The 22938-nt window shown below is 34.6% G+C and overlaps 2 protein-coding genes across 3 annotated transcripts in view; one reads left to right on the plus strand and one right to left on the minus strand.

Moving 5' to 3' along the window:
* The window catches only part of LOC105505011 (guanine nucleotide-binding protein subunit beta-2-like 1), a 26821-nt gene extending 9854 nt beyond the window's left edge, over positions 1 to 16967 (minus strand). Inside the window, exon 1 of the mRNA XM_011932710.1 lies at positions 16953 to 16967. The gene's annotated coding sequence lies outside the window, so the exon portion shown is untranslated. The remainder of the gene's footprint in view (positions 1 to 16952) is intronic.
* Positions 1 to 22938, plus strand: part of GRID2 (glutamate receptor, ionotropic, delta 2) — a 1517061-nt gene that overhangs the window by 913668 nt on the left and 580455 nt on the right. For both annotated transcript variants that reach the window (XM_011932743.1, XM_011932751.1), the window contains one exon: positions 18862 to 18915. In XM_011932743.1, the coding sequence (XP_011788133.1) occupies positions 18862 to 18915 (54 nt within the window). The remainder of the gene's footprint in view (positions 1 to 18861; positions 18916 to 22938) is intronic.

A 22938-nucleotide genomic window follows, 5' to 3' on the forward strand; every position in this document is an offset into this window, starting at 1 on the left:
GATGGTTTTCAGCTGCATCCATATCCCTGCAAAGGACATAAACTCATCCTTTTTTATGGCTGCATAGTATTCCATGGTGTATATGTGCAACATTTTCTTAATCCAGTCTGTCATTGATGGACATTTTTGTTGGTTCCAAGTCTTTGCTATTGTGAATAGTGCCACAATAAACATACATGTGCATGTGTCTTTATAGTAGCATAATTTATAATCCTTTTGGTATATACCCAGCAATGAGATCACTGGGTCAAATGATATTTCTAGTTCTAGATCCTTGAGGAATCGCCACACTGTCTTCTACAATGGTTGAACTAGTTTATACTTACACCAGTAGTGTAAAAGTACTATTTCTCCACATCCTCTCCAGCATCTGTTGTTTCCTGACTTTTTAATGATCGCCATTCTAACTGCACACCAATTTTTTTTAGTAAAACTTATTTTTATCAAAATTTCCCATGTACTCAGAAAAAAAAGTGCTGTACATATAAAACTAATAATGTAAAATAGGAATTGCTTCACGTCTCCCTACATGCTCTTCCCACTCTATGGGAAGAATTTTTGTTTTGTTTTAACTACTTTCAGTATTTTTCAAATACTTTAAATAAGATGTTCGCACTGTTTTTTTCCTGATTTCCTAGATATTGATATCTATTGATATACTAAGACGCAACGTGATAATTTAGGTTGCATATGTCATCTCTCACATGAAGTTATCCTTACCCCACTTCTAATATAGTTTTAACACATTTATAACTAAATTCATATGCAGTGTTATCATTTATAGGACTGTTTTTGTTTGGGTTGCTATAATAAAAATAGCATAGACTGGGTAATTTATAGACAACATCCGTTTATTGCTCACAGCTATGGAGGCTAAGAAGTCCAAGGTCAAGGCACCAACAGATGTGTCTGGTGAGGGCTCCCTCTCTGCTTTAAAGATGGCACCTTCTCACTGTGTCCTCACATGGTGCAAGGGCAGATGGTGATAATCAGCTTCCTCACACCTCTTTTATATGGGCACTAATCCCTTTCACAAGGGCTCTGCTCTCATGACCTAATCGCTTCCCAAAAGGCCCACCTTCTCATATGGTCACCTTGACGAGTAGGTTTTCATGTAAGAATTGTGGGGGAACACATTCAAGCCATAGAATTCTACTCCTGGCTCTCCAGAATTTATGTCCTTCTCATATGTAAAATATATTTATTCCAGATCAATAGCTCCAAAGTCTTTTTCTTTTTTTTCTTTTTTGAGATGGAGTGTCACTCTTTTGCCCAGGCTGGAGTGCAGCAGTGCGATCTCAGCTCACAGCAACCTCTACCTCCAGGGTTCAAGCATTCTCCTGCCTCAGCCTCCCAAGTAGCTGGGATTATAGGCATGTGCTATAATCCAGCTGATTTTTGTATTTTTAGTAGAGACAGGGTTTCACCGTGTTGGCCAGCTGGTCTCAAACTCCTGACCTTGTCAAGTGATTTGACTGCCTTGGCCTCCCGAAGTACTACCATTATAAGCATGAGCCACTGCACCTAGCACCCAAAGTCTTAACTTGTTCCAGCATTAACTCAAAAGTCTGAAGTGCAGAATCTCATCTAAATATCATCTAAATCAGATATGGGTGTGACTCAAGATGGGAATTATCCCGAGGCAAATTTGCCTCTAGCTGTGAGCCTGTGAAATAAAACAACTTATGTGCTTCCAAAATACAATGATTAGACGGACATAGAAAACACATTTCCATCCAAAAAGAAGAAATAGAAAGGAAAAAAAGTGGTAACTTGTCCCAAGTCCAAAATTTAATGTTGCAAACAACATTAAATCTCAAGGCTGGAGAATAATTCTTGACTAGATATCCTGCCTTTCAGGCGCACTGGGTCAAGCATTGGGACCCCAAGGTTCCAGGAAGCCCTGCCCACGTGGGTTTGTGGAATGCAACCAGTATTGCAGCTCTCACAGGTTAGACTTACATGCTGAAGTCTGTACTATTCCGGAATCTCATGGTTGACCTCACCCCCAGAGCTTCACCAGACCTAATGGGATCTCTCTGTGGTGGCCCCACTCCTGTGGCAGTTCACTGCCTAGGTCCTCAGGCTCTCTGGAACTTCCTTTGAAATCTAGAGAGAGTCAGCCGTGCCTCCACAGCTCATAAATTCTGTGCATCTACACCTGTGGAGATTGCATTGTGCAGATGCCATCATTGTTTACCACCTGTACCTTGCAGAGAGGCAGCCCAAGCTGTACCTGGGCCCACATGAACAACAGCAAGAGAGGGCAAGGAGTGCTGTTCCAGAATGGTGAGAGCAGAGACTTAAAATTTTTCTGTTCCCAAGGTCCTGGATTTCTAAGCTTATGATGGGAATGGCAGGCCCGATGATCTCTGAAATGCATTTGTGGAGTTCATCTGTCCATTGGCTTGATGACTAAGAGCCCCTGGCTTCCACCAATCCACATTAATCTTATCAAATACAAACAGTGGAATGGTCACCTCCTTGGTGTGCTCTGTTTTTCATTTACAACATTGCCAGGCTGAGAATTTTCCAAATCTTTTTCTGCTTCTATTTTTATTATAATTTTTTATTTAACTTGTTTCTCCCTTCTTGCCTTTTACTATAAGCAATTAAGAGAAACCATGCTACATCCTCAATACTTCCACCAAATATCCTATTTCAGTGCTTGTAAGTTTCACCTTCCACAAAACCCTAGGGCACAATTCAGTCAAGTTCCTTGTCACTTAATAACAAGAATCACTTTTCCTCAAGTTTCCAATGACATGTTTCTCATTTCTGAGACCTCATCAGAATGACCTTTATTGCACACATTTCTATCAATATGCTGATCACAACAATTTAGGTAATCTCTAAAAAAATTGAGGCCTTCTCTACAGTTCTCTTCTTCAGAGCCCTAGAAAGAACCCCTTTTTATGGTAAATTCATAGCTTTTTCTAGCATGCACCTTCAGATTCTCCCAGGTTCTGCCCATTACCCAGTTCCAAATCTGCTTCCACATTTTAAGTTATTTGTTATAGCAGCACCCCAGTTTTGGGTACAAAATTCTGTCTCAGTCAGTTTGGGCTGCTTTAACAAGATACTTCAGAATGGGTAATTTTTAAACAATGTAAATTTATTGCTCACAATTATGGAGACTGAGAATTTCAAGACCAAGGTGCCAACAGATTCCGTGTCTGATTAGGGCTCCCTTTCTACTTCAGATTGGTGCCTTCTTACTGCATCTTTGTGTGGTAGAAGGGCAAAATTTGATAACCAGATCCCTTACATTTATCAGTGCACTAATCCTATTCATGAGGGTTCTGCTCACATGACCTAATCATGTCCCTAAGGGCCCATCTTCTGGTACCAGCACCTTGATGACTAGGTTTCAACACAGGAATTTTGGAGGGATACAAACCTTCAGATCATAGCAGTGGCCATCTAAACATTTTTTTCTAGTTCCAGGGAGGATCTGATGATAATTCAATATGTATACTTTTGCTCAATCACATTAATTTTTTGTTCAGCACCATACCGAAGTATCCACATATCCATTGATTCCAAATCGCTTCACCACCTGTACCTTGCAGAGGGAATATGGAACTAAGGAATATATGGATAGTTTTGTGTGGTACCAAACAACAACAACACCAGCCCCCCTCCCCCCAACACACACACACACACACACACACACACACACACACAAATGTGTGTATAAGAAGTCTGCAATAGATCAGAATCCTTGCCTCCTCATGCAGTGGTAACTTTGACCCTTTGAACTCTGAGAATGACACCACTATTGGTGGTTTTAATTTCTGTTGCCCTCTTTGGATGAGCATATTTAAAACTACTAAAGTTCAAATTTGTCACATTGACTTTGTATCTATTTTTTAGATTATATTTTAAAGTGGCATAGTTTAAAATGTCCAATGATTTCATTCTTTATATTTATGTCATAATTTGTTACCTAAATCAAAATGTTTCAAGAAAGGGAACTATCTAACACTTCTGTTTTTATTAAAATAAAAAGAAACAACAAACTGTGGTGTTTTTATATAGACTTCTTGTTTATAACCTTGATATTTCTGGAATTTAATATAGATTTCTATATTTTATGAAACTACATCTCAAAAGCCACTATTGATTTCTATAAATTGACATAGCCATTGACTTAATAAAGAGGACTTAATTCAGCTCTGAAGGAAAATCTTATTCTTTATCCAAGATTTGCTGTCTTTTCAACTTCATTCAGAAATTTGGCATATTGAATAACCCTTGACATTTTGGTGAACCACCTGACAATTTCAATTACAGTTTGAATTTCAAAGAGCAAATATTTGAGATATTTCAGATTCCAAATCATATCCAACTCTCAACTCTAAAAATGTCCTTTTCTTGGGTCTCAATAACATTTTTTCCATTTGAAATGTTTTAAGTTTCTTAAAGTCATATTCAAAGCTAAAGATAAGGAATTTTGAGCAGTGTAAACTTTTACTAGGACAGAGAAAAAATACACAGTTTAGCAATATGACCTAATTTTCTAGCTTCAGAGCTAGATCATCCTTTGACTAATTATTTTTCTTTTGTGTTACTGTTTTAATCATAATTCTTATTAGACATTTTGGGACTTTGACATAATTATTTTCATTAGATTTGCAGAGACCTTTATTCATAAAGCAAGTTTAAGTAAAAGAAAGTTAAGGTATAATTTTTAATATAATGTAAATATGATTTAGATTATTTGAAAATTATTTGTGATTTGTATGGCTTAAAATAGATAATCTACAAAATAATTTGAAGAATATTTAGAAATTAATCTTAATTTATCTCAGAAATTTTATTAGCTCTGAGAATGATCTGGCATAATTGCAAGTATTGAAAATTTCAGATAAAGTTGATTATGCATTTTTAATAGTATACTAGCAAAATAAAGTTTAATAAAATTAGAAGGATAAAGAAGCATGTATTTTATGTTTTAATGGAGATTCCTATTCATTTTTAGCAGAAAAAACAGCAAAACTCTAGACAGTTTTTGCAATAATGTACTGGTAGTATGTATAATGAAAAACCATACCTGGAAAGAATGTAACCGTGTTAAAGGATCAGTTGGTAAGAAATGCTGCTTTCCTGCTTCTTACTACTCTGTGTATCAGCATCTGAAACTGCCATAGCAAGCTGTCTTCCTATTTGCTCACGTACCTAACTCCTAAAATGTTGAGAGAGATTCTTTAACTATGGCCCTTATAAATGGAAACATTAATTTATTGAACATAATTGAACCCACAAAATGATTTTTCAATTATATGTAATTTTTAACAGTTACAAATATAATATAATTTTTACAAATTTACTCTAAATATATTTTATACGAATTATAAATTGTGCACAGAGCCGTTATTACATATCTTTAATTCTTTATCACTAAGCATTGTTTTAAAAAATCTTACTTTTGGAATAATACTAAAAATAGCAATAAACATTTATTTTTCTTTTTGTCACATCCAGATTTGTCGAATTCTCTCCCATGTGTCCCAAATTGCTTTTATCCAAGCTCAATCTGCCCTGCCATATCAATTCTTATTGTCAAGTAATATGTAACTATCTTTGTAAGAGTATCAATCTCTGATTTTAATTTATTCAAAATTCATTTTAGGCATATTTTATTTATCAAAAACATTTCAGGAAAATGTTATCTCTGCACTATTTTCTGGAAAATGCCAACCATAAATTGCTTGCTCATTATACCCACAATATCCATTTCTATATGACCCTTCATTGTTCTTTTTACACCTTCACAATATCTCTTTATAACAAAATATTCTGCCCTTTATATTCTACATTTGAAGATGTGATGGTAACTGGATAATGATACATTTTATTTTCACTGGGACTTACAGTCTTATAGTCCCCTTACAGACATAACCATGATTCTAGAAGACAGGAACAGTAATTTACCTAGAGAGGAACCGAATCCATAACCTTACTGACACTTTGCTTTTTTAACAAAATGAGGCAACTAGCAACTGAAATCATTCCATTTAAAATAATTTCACACCTCACTTAAATAACTTGAAAAATGAAGCCTTACAATAGGCCAACATTCTGTTTTTAGGAAAATAGATAGTCTTCTCTAACAAATACATTTTCTCTTAAATCCTTACATTAGAAACTTGAATGATAAACACTTCAGTGAATAGTTTACAACTTATGGTGTAAGATACAAGATTTTATTCCTAAAAGCAAGGGATGGGTAGGTCTTAAGAAAGAAGATTTCAGGCCAGACTCTGTGGCTCACGCCTATAATCCCAGCACTTTGGAAGGCTGAGTTGGGTGGATTACCTAAGGTCAGGAATTCAAGAGCAGCCTGGCTAACATAGCGAAAGGCAAAATGCGTCGCTACTAAAAATACAAAAAAAATAGCTGGTGTGGTGGCAGGTGCCTGTAATCCCAGCTACTCAGTAGGTGGAGGCAGGAGAATTGCTTGAACCTGGGAGGCAGAGGTTGCAGGCAGAGGTTGCAGTGAGCCAAGATTGTGCCATTGCACTCCAGCCTGGGCAACAAGGGCAAAACTCCATGTCAAAAAAAAAAAGAAAAAAAAAAAAAAAGAGATTTCTGTTGATTTTGAAATTATGCTGAGCTAACCACACTGTAAGTCATACTGCAAATCATGTGAAATGCGTCCATAAGAACAAGCCTACTGAATTAAGGTATTGCCTGCCTTATTTTATGAGGCAATAATGATTTGTTCTATCAATGGGTCTACAAAAGAAAGAAATAGAAAGCAAAACAATAACAAAAAGATCACATCATTTCAACAATTGTGGTGATCAAAACCACAGAATATTTACTTCAAGTGTGTCCTCATCCTTAATTAGCACAAAAATTAGTATTACCAGAATACTCTTAAAGACTCTCTTCTAATAATTCTATCATCGAGTCATCTTGGAAGGAAGGTTTTTAAAGCCAGTTAGTCTGCCTGCTTTATGATTGTTTATGTAGAGGAGTACAAGTGGCTCTCAGAATTACAGTGTCGGCCCATCTCCTTGGGTCTGAAGGAGACCAAGGGATCATTATCAAATAGATCCTTTGATATGGTTTGGCTGTGTCCCCACCTAAATCTCATCTTGAATTGTAGTTCCCATGTGTCGTGGGAGAGACAGTGGGAGGTAATTGAATCATGGCGTCAATTACCCCCATCCTGCTGTTCTCATGATAGTGAGTTCTCACGAGATCTGATGGTTTTATAGGGGCTTTTCCCCCTTTTGCTCTGCATTTCTCCTTCCTGTCACCATGTGAAGAAGGACGTGTTTACTTCCCCTACTGCCATGATTGTGTTTCCTGAGGCCTCCCCAGCCATGCTGAACTGTGATTCAATTAAGCCTCTTTCCTTTATAAATTACCCAGCCTCAGGTACATCCTTATAACAGCATGAGTATGGACTAATATATCCTTATTTGCTATCTTCCTTTTGTATTCTGACATGAGTAAACTGTGAAATTGTGCTAAATAGGAATATGTGCTAACTGTGAAACACTCATAATTATTTCAGTAAATTATGAAACATATAGGAGATTCAAAATGGGTATATGCTTATTTAAAATAGATGAAGAAAGTCTTGGAATACATCTTCAGGATACCCCCTGAATTATAGGCCACAATTGTACCTCACAGCATTTATGGCCTCAAATCTAGTGACAGAAACACACCTTAGTTCCATTCTATAGTTTCTAATAAAGATTGATTCTCAAAATAAAAGCTGACTAAAGGGCAGAAATACATACAGTAATCTTCAAGATTTTTTTCTCTTTATCTGCCTGGAGTTAGTTGAAGCAAGCTTTGACAAGTCATTTATTTAATAGTTTAGTGGAACTCATTCCTACTCTTGAACCTGGAATGGAATATAAGAAATAAAGAACAATGGAATCCAATGATGTATTTCAGGATATAATTGGTTGTCTATACTCAAAGCTGATCTTATCACTTGAGATGAAAAAAGTAAAACAAAACATCATAGTGGAAAAAAAAGTTTGTGGTTACTAACCCTGAAAACTTAATTCTTGTAAATAACCTAACCCCAAATAGAAAATATGTGTCATCAAACTAATTTGTGCAAAGCTATAATTTGTGTAGCAATGATTGAGGTATAAATATAACACTTTAGTGTGTTTTAAGTAGTTTTATTCAGATAAACTTTTTTTTTATGATAGGCTTGAAAATATAGTATTTTTTTCTAAAACAAGGCTTTTGTCTTTCCTTCTATGGAAAGGTGCATGTCTTTAGTTATTTCTGCTGGACTATTATGTGTGGACTGGCAGGTATCAGCATACTTTTCATAATCCTAATAAGTATCCAGTGGAGCCAGTATGAAACCTCATTTAGAACAGGGCCAAACTGTCTTGCTCGCTGAAACAAGTCCAGTACCTAGCGAGGTGTCTGGTACATTTTCAGGTGCTCAGAAAGGCTGAATTGCTTTGTTTCTTAATTAAATAATATAGACTCAAATCCATTCATTCCCTGACCAGGACTCTTCATAAAACAGTGGATCTCAAAATCATTCGCTGAACCTACAATATTGCATCAATTGAGAACTTGTTAGAAATAAAAATTTTCAGATCCCATGCCAGACCTTCTAAATCAGAAACTATTGGGGTAGGCCCAGCAATCTGTGTTCAAAAAGCCCTCCAGGTGATTATAATGTGTGCTAAAATTGAGCACCATTGATGTAAACAATCCTCAAATATATTGTGCACAACTTTTTAGAATTATGAGAGTGGCTTAGGGTATATTACAAGAAGACAATTCCTATGGACAGATTGTGAATAATTTTAATTTCTCAAGAATTTTGTTCTTTTTTTTTATGTATAGGATAGTTGGAATGTATGTTCTGCTTCTTATGAGTATCTTCATTTTAACTATAGGACTATTCCCCTCATGTAGCAAACTGTGTAATTTGTTTAGGAAGGCCGACTCAGTTTGAATTACTGGTACAAATACTGAGACAAGGACCTGAATGCAGATAGATTATTAGGGAGGTGTTCCCAGGAAGCGCAAGTGAGGAAGTGGTGAACATGAGAGAGGGTAAGGAGAAAAGCCAGTCAAGCATGTGTTAACAGGAAAGGGTTACAATTGTGGGCAAATAGGTCTCAATCCTGTGGAGAGCCATCTCAGAAAGCATGTGTGGAATGTATCTCAGAATCACCCAGTAGAGAGTGGAGAGGCTGAAACGTTTATGTCCTTAACCCCATTGTTTGAGAGTTGATCTCCAGCGATTCTAACATATGCTATATTCCAGGTTATATTTGTGTATGGCCAAATATTTGTGTACATTCCAGGTTTTATTTGTGTATGGACAAAGTCATCAGGCAGAGAAGATGAGACACAGCCCTTGAGGTGGGACATGTCAATACACAGGAAGGTTGAATTGTCACTGCCTTGAGAATGGAAGAAGAGCAGAACTGACGATATACAGAACAAGAATGAGGGTCGGCATTAACTATGGGTTAGAAGCCATGAATTTGCAATAACACCAAAGCATACAGTTGTGTGTTCCATTTCTAGGAAAGGTAGAACAGTGAATTCTAAGACATATAAATGGCATACAGAGTAACTCTAGTTGTTTTATAGGAAGTATGCAATCATAAACACTGACAGATAAGCATACATGTAAAATTTTTAAGAAAGGTCATGATCACTAAAACAGAGCATCGAATGTTCTTGCTTTATGTGATCATACATGGGTTCCTTTGTCAAATTCTATAATTCTGCTCTGCAAGTGACATTTTTTTTGAGCAGTTGGCATCTGGTGCCTCAGTTTCAACTAACATTCTGTTACTAAACACAGTTCAAACACCATAAGGTAATTTTTCAATGGTAAGAAAAGGTACTTCGTACTTCATCGTAGTGAAATAACACAGGCAGGGAAGTCAATTGCTTGGAATTCTGAAAGGTTTCCATGCTGTCAAGTCCAACACCATTTGAAAGCATTTTTTCAGTAGGCCACAAAGCTGCCTTTTTATGGAAGAAACGAAGAAAGAAATTTAGGAACCCCAGAAAGCTCCAAGGTCCTGTTCTGATTCAGTAAAAATTTCAAAGACTATACCTCCTGAGCTTACTTTGAGAATGACAAACACAAGTAGCTTAGGAAGATGGACATGGAAATTCACCTTTTGCATTTCTCTGCTTTTTCTTTTGGAAACTTTGTGTAGAAAACATTCAGTTTAACTGTAATTATTCTAATTTTGAAAACTGCATAACAGTTTCTGCAACTTAGAAGCAGAGGGCTATAAGAAAATTTTGTAGAGCATATCTTTACTAATTATGAACTCTGGCATCCACTCCTGTTTCACTTTATGATTTGGGTGAGTTACTTTAACTTTTTGTTCCTCAATTTCTTCATATTTAAAATGCACATAGTTCTAGTGCTTGCATGATAAGGATGTTGTGAGAATTGAATGAGTTATCTATATATGTGTGTATGGGTATATATATAAAAACACATAGTGTCATACATAGTAAGCACTCAATATTAGCTTATACTATTATTATTGACATACTGTAAATAGTGTTCAATAAGCATTTACTGGATAGAATAAATGCTGTCAAGCATGACCATTTATGAGTACTATCAAAAGTACTGCAGTAACTTGAATGATTTTTGAGCACATGTAATGTTCCAGATGCTTTAGATACATTTAGCCATTTAGTCCTCACTGTTCCTCCATGAAGAAAATGTCATTCAGCTCATCAGGAACCTGAGACTCAGGGTATGTAACATACTTTGTTATAGTTAAGGGGGTCCAGCATTTGAGTTCAAGCCCATTTATTCAACTTTTATTTTATTTTTCTACTTTCAGAGAGTCTCCAAGTCCTGAGGTATTTGGCTTTGCCAATTTTGAATTTAATATTTCTATACTTAATTACTATGCAAAAAGTTAAGATATTCTCACTTGAGAAAATGCAAATGGATTCATTTTCTGATTTAATTTTTTAATTAAAATTTTTTCTAATGACTTCCTTTTTATGTCAGCTTATCAAATAATTTAGTTCTACATGAGGTAGGAATATCCATAGATGTGTAAGGATGAGTTAGGGCTATAGGGTTCTCTTAGTTCCACAAGCAACATTTAGGAAAAGAAATCTGACCTGTTCCTAGCAACCCATTTTATTGAAACCCTACTATGTGTCACTCACTGTAAAGGGATAGACCAGTGACCAAAATGAAGTCCTTACTGCCATGAAACTTATTCTACAGCACAGAAACAGATGGAAAATAAGTGACTGTGTGTGTACGTTTATTTGTCTCAGGTGGGGTAAATGCTCTAAAGAACAGGACGAAAGTAACAGAGACACATGGCGGGGCAAGAATAGATGATCATAGAAGTCATGCCTGATGAAGTGACATGCAGAGACCTAAATGAAATGAAGGAGGGGGCTATGTGTGTGTCTCTAATGGAAGAGCAATCCAGGAGGCGACATAAAGACCAAGGCTGAACTATACTAGAGGACCAGCAGGGAAGTCATTACAGCTGAACCAGAGGGACTAAGGGGTTATATAAAATATGGACAACATGGCCCTCACAGCCACTTGCATAGCTAACTACGATTTCATTAAGGCTGGGATAGAGGTTGGCTCAGAGTGTCAGGCAAGCACAAAGGTTGGGATAATACTGCTTGGGATTAGGGAGGTAGGGGTGGGAAGGATTTAACATTTTGTTCACAATTTGAGTTATGAGAAACACTTTGTCAAAGAGAGAAACTGAGAAGAGATCAAAAGGAACAAAGCAAAGCATAAAAATCCACAGCTGTGAAGAACTCATATATTGCATTTAGATGTGATCAATAGACTTTAAGAACTTTATTTTTTCTTTATTGACTTCAAGATAGCAAGAAAGCCTTAGTTCATATACCCTAGCAATTAAGTGCCAATTTGCCCCCACATGATTTTAAGCGTTGATCGAAATCCAACTAAGAACTCGTATTCATTTGTTTGTCTGTCATACTTAAGAATTAATTTGCTCTGCCAAGGGTCATTTAGCTATTAAAAAATAATAACTACAAGAAAATAAATATTTTAGTGTAATTTTCTGATGGTGCCAAAAGTTACCATATTAGCATATGGTAAAATAGGCAAGGGATGAGGGGTCCTTCAACAAACACTGCTTTTCCTAATATTTTGGCATAATGCACCTTAAATCACTACAACAAACATCCAAAAAAAAACCAATGCCAGCAGAAACAAAGACTTAAAGACAGTAACACAGTGGTTTCTGACACTGGCAATAATTTTTAAATCTTTATTCTCATGAGGTAAAGTACTGAAATCAAGAATTTACTTTTAATCACCGTTCAATCTTTGTTCAATACTATAGAACACAGGAAGGTTGGTCTATGCCACATGATGAATGCAGTCTATTTCTTGCATTACACATTAAGAAGCAGAGCAGGTAGCACAATGTTGGCTAAGTCTCAGCGGTGGCATATTTTCATCTCCCACGGGGTGTGGGAAGACCCCACTGCACAGCAGTAACAATAAATCTAGCATATCCGTTTATGAAATAACTTTGGCAGTAATGGGGAGAGGATTTGGATGAAAGTGTATTTGTGGCCTTCCAGCTGGAAGATCAGAGCAGAGATTCTAAAGCAAAAAAGCAGAGTGGAATGGCAGATAGTGGCTGCTTGGATAAGAACAGAAGACAGTTGAGGATCCATGCTGAGCGCAAGGGGAAATGCAAACAAGACAGTCCTTTCAGAATATCCCCATGCTGCCCAGTGTTGGCGTGAGGGATTACTAATGCCATCTGCTGGATATTCTTGGGATTTAAAAATGGAATCTAAACAAATAATACTCCAGTTTCCCTATGTCATGGCTTCAGTTCTTAAATGAGGAAAACAGCAACAATAACCAGCTAAAGAAAACAAGTGATGAAAACAAAACTCAGGTCATGTACATGTTTATTATACCTTGAGAAGGTTGGAACTTTGTATGGCCACTGTATTTCAGACAAAGTATTTATAATAATTGAATTTTTTTGGTTGGTGTGTGTTTGTTTAGTTTTAGCAGAACTCTGTAGTGGTGCACTTTGGCCATATGCAACAGTCAGGCAACTGAATATAGTTTGTACTGTAAATCCACAAAGCCCGTGCTAAAAATATATTGTACACTATAAAATTTATATACTACATACCCTCTTTTGTTGGAGAGAACATTGTGGTTTTATTTTGTTTTTAAATCAGGATAAAAATAATTAAAAGGAAAGAAGAACATTTGGTCAAAAACACTACATATCCATTTGTGTCTTATATAAAATATAGTAAGTTATCTTTTGTTTTTGTTTTGTGGAAATATTTTCCTCTATCATGCTCTCTGTAGGATTATTGTGAGATTGCAATTTAAAATGACAAAATTCCTTCTGGTATTTCAATAAGATTTTAGAACCTTTAGACATATGTTGCTAAATTAACATTGATTATAGTCTACATTTTCAAAACCGTACTAATCCCATGAGATGTGTAGTGGGAAAAAAAAAATGGTTTCTGTGGTCAAATCCATTTGGAATAGTCTATAATCCAAATATCTTCTCCTAGAGATCAATAAGGCACATCAACTGAGATGTGAGGAGTTGATATTTACTGACAGTTTACCACATACCATTATCTTGATATTTACTGACAGTTTACCACATACCATTATCTCATTTAATGTTCATTCTGATTCTATTACGTGGACATAATCATTATTCAAAAGGAAACAGGTTTATAGGGTTTATAATTTGTTCAACGTCACACTAAGAAAATAAAGGTACTGGATCTGACTTCAGAGACTGCACTCACAAGTACAAAGCTATATATCCCATAATATCAATCAGTGAAATAATATATATTGATATAATTTTATGTTAATTATATTTCTATATTCACCTGTTTAAAGCTTTGAGCAATAATATGGTAATATCATCTGTTTAACTTTGCTTGACCCAACATTTCTAAATCTAGTTAGTTACAGGAAACTCATTAATTTTAGTGGAACTAGCGTCCTACAGAATTCAGTTCCAAAAATGCTGATATAATTAAGCTATAGTATTGCTATAGATGAGAAGTCAGGAAGGGAGTGGCTCCTTAGTGTTTCTCTGGCCACTTGTTCCAGCATATCTGCTGGTGTTCTCTGCCTATGCATGTCCCGTGCTGGTCTCCACCGGACGATGTGGAAGGGCTAGAAATAGGGAAGCAAACACCTGATATCTTTGCTGCTGCAGGTGCACAGAGCACTGGAATTCTCTGCATAAATGTGTAATATTTAGGACATCCTGCAAAAGGAACAAGCTTAATTTAGTTAAGCCACAAGGTTGAGTGATAGACAGCATGTTGCTGTTATTGTTCAGTCAATTAAATCATCCCCTGTACTTGTAGGAACTGTTCCACATTTATTACCAGTGAGAAACAAGTTCGGGTAGTGTTGTTGATTTCCTTGTGTTGGATTGCGTTATACTTAGCACATCTAAAGATTTGAGAATGAATGGTGGAAGACACAGTGATAAATTGTCGAGCTTTTCTAAAGATTCAGAAGTTCTAAAGTTCCTGCCAGTGACAGATGGTCTGTCCTTACTCATTGCTTATCTTCCTGACAGGACTTTATTTTTTTTTTTCTTTTTTGCTCAATTCCCTTACAGTAAGTTCAGCTTCTTGGGAGGTGGGATAGTTTCATTTGTTATAATTACATTACTATATTTTGAAGTGGCATCAACTCTCTATGAACATGTCATGCTCTTTTTAGATTATTAATGTGCACATGTGTAATGACAAAAGGGAATTATAGGATAAGAGGAAGAGAGGAAATACACTACCAAGGGAAATCCATACCTCAATCTTTCTGTTATTTTGATAACCAAGTATACTATTAAATAGAATCCTCACTGGATAGTGTTTTTTTAAAAAAATATTATTTTAGTACCTCCAATATTTTATAATAATCGAAAACTGTTTGAAAATTTTGTTTAAACCACACAACTAGTGTTTATGAGCTTGTAAAATATTTCTAAGAATTCACACAATGAGCCCAAAAACAACTATAACAATGATGTGCTTAGATATTAAATAGTTTCCAAATGAAAAATGGAAAATTGCAATCAAATTTCTTAATTCCCTTCATCGATTTCAAATATGTTCACTGCTAAAATAGGAGATTAGAAGATATGCTATTTAGATAAGGAAGGTGGGAAAAGAAAACAATTCCCTGTGGAAGTAAATATAAAGGCTTTAAAAATTCTAGCTTGTCTACAAATAAACTTCAAAAATCCAGAAGTAATTTAGCCCTCAAGTTAATAATGCCACTAGTGTGATATAGCATTATATAGCTGCAAGTGTTACCAGGTGGAAAGAGATCGACATTATTCCCTAGACCTAGGGAAGTTATAATCCTTGTTTAGTGAACATTTTCTCAGATAGTGGCTTTTTAACATTGCTTTATTTTGGTAACATTCAATTACAAAATCTCAGAGAACTCATGCCAGCCCACTGGTTATGCATGAAGATGTTAACCTAGACCTAGGGAAGTTATAATCCTTGTTTAGTGAACATTTTCTCAGATAGTAAATGGAAGAATTAACTGTGTAGAACATTACAAAAAAGTTTCAAGCTTCCTTAACACATGGTGTCACAATAATAATACATGGATTTTAGTTGTGTATCTATTGCATATACATTGATATATAACTAAAAAGACAAGACATATCTGTCTTTTTATTCTTAAGGACCATTCTAGTACAATTGGATTTTCTTCTCCAGATAAAAATGTGTTGATAAAAGGTTCTAAATATTCAATATTTTTGAAAAGGCCAACAAATATTGCATAATTTTGAAATCATGCCTTTATAAAATCACAGAAGTAAAAGTTACTCTAGTGAGTATGTTTATTGAAATGTATTAAGATTACAAAAAGGTGCATAGATGAAGTTAATAAAAATGCTTTTCTTTAAAGATAAGATGGGCTAAATTACTCTAATAAGTAGACCCAAAATGATTGTTCCACTACTAAAGGTTTGTTTCATGTCAGCTCAGTACTACAGCATGGAGTAGAAAAGGGGAGTCTGCTCCGTGCACTGGATCTATTGTGGCTTCCAAGGTCCTCTACGCATGACATCACAATCCTAGTAAGCTGGAATGGACAGAGAGCAGACACAAGCACATGGGAGGTTTTATGAGTCACGTTTGAAAGTGGCGTACATCACTCTGCTCACATTTGATTGGTACTCAGTCACATGGCCTTGTAATTCTACCCTGCAGTGGAGGATGGGAAATGTAGCCTACCTGAGTGTCCCAGCAGAAGGAGAGAATGGATTTTCATGATCATCTTGCAGTTTCTACCACATGAACCCTTGACTTTGCTTAAAAATAGAGATGACTTTAAATGATTATGCTATTAATATAGTCTAGTTTTTCTGATAAACTTTGTATCCCCTCACTTGTTTGTAGGGCAGGGTATTTTTTAAATTTGTTTAGTAACCTAAATTGGAGACTAAGCTTGAGGACTAATGATTTTAGAATAGTTGGTTAAATAGAACTGGTAGGAGACCTGGGAACTTGAGAACCCAAAAGAGATTCAAATAGACTCTTTCTTGAAAATGCACATTAAGACATATAGGACTCATACTGAAGGTTCACAGATACTTAGTGCCCACCTATGGTGAAGAGCACTCAATTTAGAACATGAAGGTAGATTATTTATTTATTTATCTGTAGTAATGTGCTAATAATTGTTTGCTTGTAACAAATTTATACTGTTAAAATATCTTATATGTTAATACTCATGAATAAAACCAAAGACAAGAAGGAGAGATTATCTCCTTGCTGACCCTAAGCAACAGAGGATAGTACAATGAGTAGAATCATGGCTTTAGACAACACATTTGTCTTTCTTCTTCACAGAAATACAAGATTTGTGCCTCAATATTATTTCATGCTTTTGCCTAAAATACTTTAAGATGAAGAGCCATGGGTAAATTTTATAGTCTAGATAGTTACTGATAAGTTATTATCATAACACTTATCTTCTACTTAGTCCATAAATGCTGTTGCACAAAACAACTTCTCATTTAGTAATTTCTACAGGTAATGCAGAGTGCTCATAGTTTAAATTTTGCTTTATCTGATTACATAGTGAAGGTTATTATTTAGCTTAAAATGAGGATAACTTAAGCTAAATAGAATCACTCTACTACTATTACTTCAGAAGTATGTTAAATCTATACTGTCTATCTATTGGTATTCACTTCTTTTTCTCTGAGTTCTATTTACATATTTTAGTAGTGATTTACCCCCTTCTACAACGTATTTCTCTTTATTTTACCCAGAAACCCACTTTTCTTATATCTTAGTTTCTAGTTTGAAGTCTTTTAAATCTAATGGAGTCCCACATATTTTCTATTACTTTTTATTGCTAATAAATTATTCATTATTTGTCTCTAAGATGATTAAAGTAAAACAATCAGGAAATTTGAAATATGGATTACCATTACTAGTATAAAGTGTTTTTTAGCGAAAACTGAAAACTGCCATAAGTTATATTTTAAATATTAAGTTTCACCTGTAAGTTGAGTATACATATATTTCAAAAATGATAATAATAAAGGTTAAAAGTAGATAACATATCCTCAATTCTCTGATCATGTACTATCTATATACCTCAATAAAGTCACAGGGAACAACGCGATGTATAATGGAATAGTATGAAACTTGTACCAAATGTTAATAAACCAAGATTCTGCAACTTATTATGTACTTTGAAAAAACATTGGGTCGCATACCAAATATATGTCCAGTTTTATTTTTTGTGATGCAATGCATCTCTTAGCAGGTATTTCTCAGTAGGACAAAGAATAGCCACCAAAATGCAATTCACATTTTATAACAACTCCTTGATAGCTATTTGAAGGCATCTTCATTTGAAACCCAATCGTTGAGTGTTATTGCTAAAAACAACAGAATGACCTCCTACAAAATAATCTCACTTATTATACACCCATGCCATGCGTAAATCAGAAGAACACATCTTAGAATATGTATGATAATATTTAGCAGAGTGGAAACCTTGATACAGAAACTGCCCCTGCTATACACACACACACACACACACACACAAACATCTGAAGTTTAACTTTTTTGGCCTAAGCCAAGAATCATTTAGAATAAATGTATCTGAAGTTGGTCAAACAAGAGTGCTACCCATATATTTTTGTTCTTCCTGTTAAATATATTTTATTTATTTTCATCTTATTAGCAGTCTAAAAGCTACTAAAATTTCCTACCCATGCTTTAATGCTAATATGTTGTCTATCACTTTTTGTATTTAACTTTCAGATAATTTAAGAATTAGATCACCTTAGAATACACATGACAAAAATTTGCAGGAGAATATAGAGCAGTTTACTTAGTCAAAACAGTAGAAAGCATATACACAGAGAAGTAGCAGAAGATAAGAATATTAAATTAGAGCCAGATTGTAGAAGCTATGTACTTTGATATTTATTAGGTAGATGATAAAATGCCATCAAAGTTTATTTTGAGTAGGGAATGTGATTTGAAATTTTATCTCCACTCTGAGTACATTTTATTTATGTATTTTTTTTCTGCTGAAACCCATGGTTTTCTAGGTTTTGATGAATTATATTTTCAAATTTAATTAACAAGTATACAGTGCATCTATGTGTCAAACACAAATGCTTCTACAGTGTTTTGCTAATGATTTTTCCATCTTCAATTAAGTAACAAAGACCTTTCTAACATATGATTCATTTATTTTTTTTGTCATTTGCAAAGTATATTCATTAGTTTGGTTTGTTTTGCATGATTGCTTTTGACTGATAGCTGATTTGTTTTCTATTCTAGGTTGTGGAGACTAATTTGGTTGCTTTTGACTGTCACTGGATCATTATAAATGAGGTAAAGCTAACTAAACCTTATTGTTAACTCTGTGTCCTTTTTTCACATATATAACTGTAGCATTTCCAATCCTTGAATTGGCCTTGAATTTGTAAAAGGAAACAACACATGAAGTAAACATTCAACTTACTGAGTGAATGCTGTTGAACAAAAATAGAATGAAGTTTTTAAAAATGATAAGGGGCTTTATATTAATAAAATAAATGGAGAAAGTCTTTCTCACTGAGTATCTTTTAGCACTTTCTGTTGGCTCATACTGCCTGCTCAAGGAGATCATCTTTATAAAAAGTACAGTTCTACTTTGTAAGCAAAGTAAACTCCTCCCAGTGGAGTGCTTGCGTTCCGTTTATATTTTAATGTTGTTTCTATAACTGTTAAGTCCACCCTCTTTACATGAGTATTAAAAAGTTCAGCATATGAATATGAATAAACAGAGAACAGATTTTTCTCTTTTCATAAGGAAGTACAACTGTTTTCAAATCTTTAGACTTGTCAAATTCTTGTGAAAGTCTTTTGATTTTTGCAAAGATAATACATAAGATTAAAAATATATTACAACCTAAAAGCCCTGTGAAATAAGTTTTCCATGAGCACCTGCCAGTCAGAAATGGAAGGAACAATGAGCAGATCAGTCATGGACAAGTAATGCGATCACATGGATTTTTCCTCAACAAGATGTAGTACTTGGTCATACCTATTATTTATGAATAAAAATAATGTATTATTTGTTCATTATACTAAATACACAATTCTAGACTAATAAGATTTGTTTTATGGACAAAATAGTATTTTTGGGTAAGAATCCTGGTTTTCTAGTCAGCAAGACAGGTTTGATCCTGGCTATGAAACTCAGTAGCTGTCTTAGCATGGATATCAGCTTTTTGTGCCTTGGTTTATTCATTTGGACAAGTATAATAACAATTACTTTGCAAGTTCATAATAGAAGTTAAATGAGGTATTATCAGGTGCTCTTAACATAGTACTTGACAAATAACACTCAAGAATGGTACTGCAATAATGATCGTATCACATTAAAATTCAGAGATCATTCTCTTATATATTATTTTGTGGAACACTAAACCATATTCTCTGAAGTACTGAAGGAATGAAGTCCATAGAGAATAAATTATTTTCCTCTTTTTACACAGAGAAGTGAAAATAATTCCCAATTTCAAGTTGTTTCTCTGACACTATACTTCATTGATTGAATGATCCTTTTTATTTCAGAGTAAAGACACCGAAACCACCTTACAAGTCTGATTTTGGTCTGCCAAACTTTAGGTTTCTATGAATTTTAGCTGTATTTCTCATGCCAAAATAAGATAGGTTTTTCTGAGATTTCCTCAGACAATACATATATGGAGATCTGCTTTTCAATAACGTTCTGATACCTTCTAAATTTCTAGTATGTCTTAATTTTCATGTGGAATGACTAAAGATTGTGATAGAGGGAAAGACAAAGCAAAAGGAATTTAACAAACCTTCATCACTTTTCAAATTAAGTATTTTCATTTCCGTTTTTCTCCAAGGAAACCAAGTTTCAAAGAAATTAAACAATTCAGCAAATATTACACAACTATTAGTGATGATAATGGGATTTAAAGCTTAATCTTTTTCAGTGTAAAGCTTTGGTTGATTTTGTTTTGTATGTTTTGTTTTTAGCTTTTAAGTTCAGGGGTACATGAGCAAGTTTGTATGGAGGTAAACTCATGTCGTGGGGGCTTATTGTACAGATTATTTTGTCACCCAGACATTAAGCCTAGTGCTCATTAGTTATTTTTCCTGATCCTTTTCTTCTTCCTACTCTCTGCCCTTCAGTAGACCCCTAGATGTGTTGTTACCCTCTTTGTGTCCGTGTGTTTTCATCACTTAGCTCCCACTTACAAGTGAGAACATGAGGTATTTGGTTTTCTGTTTCTGCATTAGTTTGCCGAGGAAAATGGCTTCCAGCTCCATTCATATTTCTGCAAAGGGCCTATCATTCTTTTTTTGTGATTGCACAGTATTCCACAATGTATATGTTCCACATTTTCTTTATCCAGTCTACTATTGATGGGTATTTATGTTGATTCCATGTCATTACTATTGTGAATAGTGATGCAATGAACATAGGCATGCATGTGTCTTTATGATAGAACAATTTATATTCATTTGGGTATATTTATGTTGGGTATATTCACCCAGTAATGGGATTGCTGGGTGAAATGGTAGTTCTGCTTTTAGGTCTCTGAGGAAATCACCAGACTGTTTTCCACAATGGTTGAACTAATTTACACTCCCACCACAAACAATGTATAAACATTCCTTTTTCTTCACAACCATGCCAGCATCTGTTATTTTTCGACTTTTTAGTAATAGCCATTATGACTGGCGTGAGATAATTATCTCATAGTGGTTTTGATTTGGATTTCTCTAATGATCAGTGATGTTGAGCTTTCTTTCATATGATTATGATTACATGGTGTATTATTTTTAAAAGTGTTGATGTCCATTTTACCACTTTTAAGTGGAGTTGTTTGGTTTTGCTTTAAATTTTTTAAGTTCTTATAGAACTTAAGGATAATAGACCTTTGTTAGATGTATAGTTTGCAAAAATTTTTTCCCCTTCTGTAGGTTGTTCACTCTCATGATAGTTTCTTTTGCTGTGCATATAAGCTTTTTAGTTTAATTTGATCCCATTTTTCAATTTTTGCTTTCATTGCAATTGGTTTTGTCATCTTTGTTATGAAATTTTGCCCATTCCTCTGTATTGTCTAGGTTGTCTTCCAGGGTTTTTATAGTTATGGGTTTTACATTTAAGCTTTTAATCCATCTTGTGTTATTTTTTGTATATGGTATAAGAAGGTGGTCCAGTTTCAATTTTCACCATATGGCTTGCCAGTTATCCCAGCACCATTTATTATTAAAGGAAAGTGTCCTTTCCCCATTGCTTATTGTTATCAGCTTTGTCAAAGATAAGATAGTTGTAGGTATGCAGCCTTATATCTGGGCAATCTGTTCTGCTGCATTCATCTGTGTGTCTGTTTTTGTACCAGTATCATGCTGTTTTGGTTAGTGCAGCACTGTAGTATAGTTTGAAGTCAGGTAACATGATGTCTCTAGCTTTGTTCTTTCCCTTAGGATTTTGTTTTTTCATACATGCTTTTTGATACATTTTCACTTAGAATTTTGTTTTTGACTGTGAAAACAACATCGTCACCCACTGTTTAAGGCTCAGTTTGTACTTTTGAAGAAATAGCCTCTTCATATGATATAGGTGCACCCTGAATAGATTAGCATGTATTTAATTGGTAATAAATAAATATTTTTGATAATTACCTTTATGGTTTATATTTTTGAAATTTCTACTTCCTCAGTTATAATCTTACGGGAGCTGTTTATGTCACTAGCTCTTTTTTGTTTTAATTATTTTCTAGATTACTTTTTTGAAATAAAGATTCTTCTAATTTTTTGTTTTCATTTCACATCCTTCTTTGGACAGGGGATAGACTACACAGATTTCCTGATGCAAAACCAGCTGGAGTCGTTTTACCTATTCATGTCAGTCAACTTGATTCGAAAAATAAAGTGACTTATTACCTCCTTAGAGAAATTGATTAATCTAGATGAATTAATGCTTATAATCACTAAATTGAAATGGCCATTCTCCTCTGATGGTTGATAAGATTGCAAAAGGAACCCCTTAATTAATTAATTGTTTTTTTTCATATGCAATTTAGCTTCTACAAGTATACCCGAACTTAAAAGTATAAACTGAAGTAGAGCTTCTGAGAACAACATGATCATTAACCCACTGTTTAAGACTCAATTTGTACTTTGGAAGAAGTGGCATCTTCATATTATCTAGGTGTAGCCTGAATAGACTAGCAAATATTTCATTGGTAATAAATAGTATGGAAAGAATAATAAAAATTTGTTTTATTGTATTTTTTGTGTTATGATTCATGTTTTTAAACTTATTAAATTTTATTTCATAAAATATTAGAAATGAAATATTGTCATTAAGTAGATGCTCCATAATTT

This window comes from Colobus angolensis, unplaced genomic scaffold (assembly GCF_000951035.1).
Source record: "Colobus angolensis palliatus isolate OR3802 unplaced genomic scaffold, Cang.pa_1.0 Scaffold123, whole genome shotgun sequence".
NCBI classification, from domain to species: domain Eukaryota; kingdom Metazoa; phylum Chordata; class Mammalia; order Primates; family Cercopithecidae; genus Colobus; species Colobus angolensis.